Genomic DNA, 6,824 nt, shown 5'->3' on the forward strand with positions numbered 1-6,824 from the left:
TGAATATGATCACTGTGGGATTCTTAGTGGGGAAGGCGATGAGTCTTTGATGAGGTTTCTGGGCCTATCTGCATTGCGGGGAATGTTTTTGAGGGGTATGGAATGCCTTGTTATTGTCTTGTTAGGGACAAACTGTGGGCCATTACTCACAGACTGCATAGTCACAGGAGAGCCACAGGTTGTCGGTTAAGGAGTGGAGGTGTTCCTGTGGAAACAGGGCTCCCTGCCTCTTGGAATGGGGTTTTATGGGCTGTGGGGTGGTAGAAGAGGGAGTTCCTCTGGACCTCTGACTTCAGATGGCCCTGGGACTCAGGGGGCTCTGAAGCCAGGTTTCTGGGGGGTGTGTGTGTGTGTGTGTGTGTTCCGTGACTTGGTTCCCAACTGGACAAGCAGTGAACGTATATTTGCCATTGCCAGACGAATGAGCTCCGTCCAGCTATCTTAGTTGTGACAGGGCAGACTCAAGGTGGCTTTCACGAGCACACAGAACAAACCTTATTGTGGTTTTGTTTCCATCTGAAAAAGGACCTGGGATGGCCAAACCTGACCTCATATCCTGGCTGGAGAAAGAAGAAGAGCTTTTTGTCTGCGGCTGCGATGAAGAGGAAGCGTTGGCAGGTAAGTCTGTAGAGGGACTCAGAAATATCTGCTAACTCCTCCGGGGCTCCTTCCCAGGTCTAGTAAACTCTCCTGGTCAAGTTTTAGTAGTCCAGATTATTCTGATCTCAAATTCTGCCCCAAACATTCGCTTTGTCCTCATGTGGAAATGGTCTCAAAAGCCCCTTTGCAGCCCACGTGGGAGTGAGAAAGCAGCTCAGACTCTCTGGATCTCTGGTCCAGCCACACTCCTTTTTCTCCCCTCCCCTGCTGTTCTGCCCTCTTCCCTTGCTACTGCAACTCTGACTGTGGGTGACAAATAATCTAATTCAAAGCCAAGCTAAGGAACTGCACCGAACTCAGATCTTGGAGAGTTGAAGCCTCCTTAGCTGAACTCAGCCGCAGAATCCCCCATTAGGTCTTTTTTAAGATGTGTAGGTGTTACATCTGATAAAGCAAGCTAAGAAGGCCCATCTAAATTCTTCGCCTCTGTCGAAAAGCAGTTTATCCAACTTTTCTGCAGATGTTTCGATCTGCTGTCAAAGGCCTCGGCTAGTGCGTGGAAGGGAGACCTTCAAGGAATACCCGGGTCGTGACACAGAGGCCGGCAAGGGCCAGCCACCTCTGAAAAGCCTGGAAATTATTTTTACAATAATTTCTACATATATAATAAATCATCTTAATCAAAAAATATCAAAAATCATCTCCAAGAATCTCAAAAGATGATTTATTATATATGTAGAAATTATTGTAAAAATATTTTTCAAAAAATATAAAATTGTTTATGATATGCTATAATCATCTGTGCACAGTACTTCTTGTATGTTCGTTTTCCTACTTACCGTGGGTCCTTCTTTGGTTTTGTGAAATGCGGATTTTCAGGGCACGATCAGAGGACAACATCTGGGAAGCGTAGCACACCCGTGGTGTGCCGCCGAAGCTCTGGAGTTAAATAATACCTGCAAAAACCTACTAGCAAACAGTTTATCATGGGCTGTCGATGGAATACCTCCGTGTGATCGCTCAAGTGCACTCCTTTCCCCATGTTGAAGCCCGCTGGAAACACGCGCCGACAAACAAAACCCCGATTGGCTGCCGCAGCGTCTGATCGCATTCTGGCACGTTAAATTGCGCCAGTGCAAAAAGCCACGCCTCCCCCCGCGGTATCTGGCCCATGTGGCCAGGGCCACAGTTAACCTCAGTTATAGGAGGATGCACCTGGGATGATTTAAGTGGACAGAGCCCAGGGCCACCCACTTACATATGGAATCGAGCTGGGTGATTTCTAGATGAGCCTATTCAGGAGTTTCCTGCTCAGGAGTCCAGTATTTCACGTTAGAGAGCAGGAAGGCTAAGTGATATTGGTGCAGGTTAGGGAGATTAAAGCCCCCTTCTTTGGGTGGTAGTTGAAGCTTTTTATACGCAATCCTAGGCCTGCCCGAGGGACCCCAGATAAATTGTCAAAATAGGGAATCAGGTGTGTGTGTTTTTTTTTTTTTTGGGGGGGTGCATTTCTGGAAGTTGTGGTTGACTTCTGGCGACCCCAACTGGGGCTTGGACGTTCAGAGAGGTGGTTCTGTTGCCTGCCTCTGCATCCCAGCCCTGGTATTCCTTGGAGGTCTCCCATCCAAGTACTTCCCGGGGTTGTCGCTGCTTCGTTTCCGAGATCTGACGAGATCAGGCTTGCCTGGGCTCTCCAGGTCAGGGCAAAATAGAGAATCGATTTTTGGGAAAAAAATCTTTGGGAGTCCTCTCCAGACATAAATCCTATGTGAAATAGCATTCATTTGAAGTATGTTCATTCTGCCCTAGAACAAAGTTCGAGTTCAGCGGCACCTTTAAGACCAACAAAGTTTTATTTTGGGTATAGGCTTTCATGTGCTTGCACAATCTGAGGAAGTGTGCATGCACACGAAACCATATACCCAGAATAAAACTTTGTTGGTCGTAAAGGTGCTGCTGAGCTCAAACTTTGTTCTGCTGCTTCAGACCAACATGGCTACCCACCTGAATCTAATTCTTCCCGACGTATTCAGAGTTAAAGAGGCCCATCTATTGAGAACTTGGGAAAGCTGTTCCAGAATCCACTTCATAGTTACTTGAACTAGGGAACAGATCTCCCTTGGGACAATAACACCAAGATGGTTGACAAATTCAGCATCAGTTTTAAATGGCCACAGGTTGTGAATATCAGATGAACGGTATCCCGATCTCTCTCCAGATTCACTAGTAAGGTTAATCAGTTCTGATTGCTCAGCGTCATCTGCAGACAACGTGAGCTTGAATTCCATGTCCCATGCTTTGCTGCCTCTAATGTCCACTTGATTATCAGATGGCACGTCTCAAGGGCTCTGGAGCCAGGTCAGACAGTAGAGATCAAGGAGGAAGACTTTAATCTGAAGCTCTGTTGCATGTTGTTGTTGTTTTGCTGTCAAGTCGCAGCTGACGTCTGGTGAGCCTGCAGGGTTTTCCAATGGCAAGAGGCATTCAGAGGTGGCTTGCCATGGCCTGCCTCCGTGTCATGATGACCCTGGTATTCCCCGGAGGTCTCCCGTCCAAATACTAGCCAGGGCCAGCCCTGCTTAGATCCCGAGATCTGATGAGATCGGGCTGACGTGGGCTACACAGGCCAGGGCCCTCCGTTCCCTTCCTAAAGGCCTCGTCACAGTGCAGGGGTATGTTTCATCTCTGTAAGGGAGACTTCTCTTCAGCATCTCCCTGACTAGCACTGGAACAGGGGAGTGGTTGGAAATCCAAAGACACGGGTCTCACAGGTGGACGTTACCTGCTTCCCCAGGGTTTGGAGACAGGAGAGGACCTCCTGGAAGGAGACGGGATTCGCTCTTTGGATTCCCCCAGATCCTCCTGCCAGAGAGCAGAGGGTTCAGTTACATGTGTGTGTGGGGAGGGCCAATAACAGTTATGCCAAATAAAACAAAAAGGTCTTTGTCTGCTGGCAGAAGGCAACAACAGAGAAGGACAGACAAATCTCCCCAGGGAGGAGGGAGTTCCAAACTTTTGGAGCCACGACTGAGAAGGCCTTGTCATGGGTTGCCACTCACCTAGCCTCGGGCTTCAAAAGGTGACCAGGATGGACATGTAGGTTCAGCGGGGAGAAGGCGGTCCTTAAGGTATGCCACCCCCAAGCGGTATTGGGTTTTCAAGGTCAACACCAGCGCCTTGAATCAGGCCTGGAAGCCAATTGGGGGCCAGTGCAGGTGGAGCCAGACTGGAGTGATGCGGTCCCTCTGACCCACTCCCGTCAACCATCCGGCCACAGCTTTCTGTATCCACTGTAGCTTCTGGGCAGTCTTCAAGGGCAACCCCGTGTAGAAGCCATTGCTGCAATGTAATCCAGATGTTACCAGGGCACGTACCACAGCGGCAAGCTCTCCAGGCCCCCCAGAAAGGGCCAAAGCTGGTAGAAGGTCCCCCTGCCCACCACTGCCACCTCTTTGTCCAACAGGAGGTGCAACTCCGCAAGAACCCCTAAGCTATTAACCTGCTCCTTCCCGAACTGGAGATATCCCATATCTTGGAAACACCCACACACACACACACACCCTGCTGTACACACACCAGTAGCACCTCCCATCCTGCCAGGATCACGTTTCAGTTTTTTAGCCCTCTACCCCTAACCACAGCAAAACCGTGTCTCCAGTCCCGACCCCAAATGGCTGTTCAGAAGGGTATCATTACTGATGGTATCAGAAGCTTCCGAGAGGTCCCGGAGGCCATCTTGAGCCCTGGTTATTCACTGGGGTGACCAAAGCCATTTCAGTCCTGACACCAGATAATTCTCATGGTATATGCATCTTGCATATGTGTGACTGAAACCCCACATATATCCAGTAATTGGTCCCCAGTTTCATTTGGAAAGTGGATGCAGGTTGGCTCTGTCTGACGAACAGCTGTAGGTTGTTCATTCTACATGCATTCTCTGTAACATGTGGGAAGGTCTCTTGTGAAGGCAGGAAAGGACAATTTTAGCAAAGACTAAAGAATATTCAGGCAGTTAATGTGTCGACTGCAGTCTACTCCCCAGCTTCCCTCTGCCTGGAAAGGCTGACATGTGCGCCCTTCTTGGCCAGGGCACTAACCCAGTCAGCCTTTTCCTGCAGTGACTGGGAGATCAGCCTGATTCTGATTTCACTGTGGGAGTCCCCAGCCCTATTGGATGAATGGGAGTTACTCCCTCTCTCTCTTTGACCGCTCTCACCATCCCCTCCCCACTTCCCTCTCTCTGAGGCATCCCAGTCTCTAAGACTCGTGGTGGATGAGGGAGAAGGTGCAAGAGATATCATTAGGCACCCTGAAGAAATTAAGGTAAAACACATGGGGATCGGAATAGTCATGTTTCTCTTTTTACCAACAGTTGTCTAATGTTGTCTTCCCTGAATCATTGGGGTTTTGCCCATATTTGTTTGGTGACTGCTGGGCCAAAGCCGCATGAAATCCCATTCTTTGATCTTAGTGGAAAGGAGCAGGGAGGATGCCGGTCAGGTGACTAAAGATCCCAGGTCAGTCACCTGATGTGTCTGCGGGTAGAGAGACTCGCTTTCTCCTCCGTATTGTAGTAGCGTCTCCAGCTTCCAGTTCCCTTCAGAGGAAAAATTATGTTCTAAGATTCCATTTTAAGGGCTCTGCAGACACCAAGCTTTTGAATGCGTGCATTCTCTACGGCACTTAATGTAATTCCATATGTTCAGGCTTTGTTCTTCTCTGTATGTTTATGCCAGGTTTTTCTTTCTTTCAGCAGGAGGTGTTTGGGAGTCAGTGAATGAAACAAAAGCACATGTAGAGATGACGAAAGAAAAAATATATTCTGAAGAGAATAATGAATATTGCGATATACTGAGGAAGGAAGAAGGGAAACCCACACTTAAAGGGATAAATAGTTCCAGTCTTTTACCATGTAACTCTTCTGAAGAAATTCTGCGACTTCAAAACCTATGCAGAGGAGAAAATAGGAATGAAGGAAATGTAAGTGGGGAAAGATTTCCTGAAATATCAGACATTCAGATGCATGTGAATACCCATAAGGAAGAAAAAGCGTATAAATATCTGGAGTGTAGGAAAGGGGTTGTACAGAAAAATACCCTGATTTCCCATCAAAGAACTCGCACAGAGGTGAAACCATATAAATGCCTGGAGTGCAAAAAGAGCTTCAGTAAGAGTGGGCAGCTTAGTATCCATCGAAGAATTCACACAGGGAAGAGGCCATATAACTTCCTGGAGTGTGGGGAAAGCTTTAGTCAGAGTGGAAGCCTTAAAATACATCAAAGAATTCACACAGGAGAGAAAAAATATAAATGCCTGGAGTGTGGAAAAACCTTCAGGCACAGTGGAAGCCTTAAATTGCATCAAAGAATTCACACGGGGGAGAAACCATATAACTGCTTGGAGTGTGGGAAAAGCTTTGGGCGGAAAGAGTCCTTTACTTACCATCAAAGAATCCACACAGGGGAGAAACCATATAACTGCATGGAGTGTGGGAAAAGCTTCATTGACAGAAAAAGCCTCAAGTCCCATCAAAGAATTCACACCGGGGAGAAGAAATATACATGCCTGGCATGTGGGAAAAGCTTTAGTCAGAGTGGAAGCCTTAAATTGCATCAAAGAATTCACACAGGAGAGAAAATCTATAAATGCCTGGAGTGTGGAAAAAGCTTTGGGCGGAAAGATGCCTTTACTTACCATCAAAGAATTCACACAGGGGAGAAACCATATAACTGCATGGAGTGCGGGAAAAGCTTCATTGACAGACCAAGCCTCAAGTCTCATGAAAAGATTCACACAGGAGAGAAAAAATATAAATGCCTGGCATGTGGGAAGAGCTTTAGTCAGAGTGGAAGCCTTACTTTGCACGAAAGAATTCACACTGGGGAGAAACCATATAAATGCCTGGAGTGTGGAAAAGGCTTCAATCAGAGTTCCCATCTTAGTTCCCATCAGAAAATTCACACTGGGGAGAAACCATATAAATGTCTGGAGTGTGGAAAGACCTTCCATCAGAGTTCACATCTTCGTTCCCATCAGAAAATTCACACAGGGGAGAAACCATATAACTGCTTGGAGTGTGGAAAAAGCTTTGGGCGGAAAGAGTCCTTTACTTACCATCAAAGAATCCACACAGGGGAGAAACCATATAACTGCATGGAGTGTGGGAAAAGCTTCATTGACAGAAAAAGCCTCAAGTCCCATCAAAGAATTCACACCGGGGAGAA

The 6,824-nt window shown here is 47.4% G+C and overlaps 1 protein-coding gene across 1 annotated transcript in view; it reads left to right on the plus strand.

Annotated features, from left to right (window-relative positions):
• Positions 1–6,822, plus strand: part of LOC107115047 (zinc finger protein 660-like) — a gene marked incomplete at its 3' end in the record, with an annotated part of 12,686 nt that extends 5,864 nt beyond the window's left edge. Inside the window, exons 4-5 of the mRNA XM_015416651.1 lie at positions 526–618; positions 5,357–6,822. Coding sequence (XP_015272137.1) covers positions 526–618; positions 5,357–6,822 — 1,559 coding nt within the window. The remainder of the gene's footprint in view (positions 1–525; positions 619–5,356) is intronic.
• Positions 6,823–6,824: the final 2 nt, after the last annotated feature.

The sequence above is a fragment of the Gekko japonicus genome, unplaced genomic scaffold (genome assembly GCF_001447785.1).
Source record: "Gekko japonicus isolate JY-2015 unplaced genomic scaffold, Gekko_japonicus_V1.1 scaffold6394, whole genome shotgun sequence".
NCBI classification, from domain to species: domain Eukaryota; kingdom Metazoa; phylum Chordata; class Lepidosauria; order Squamata; family Gekkonidae; genus Gekko; species Gekko japonicus.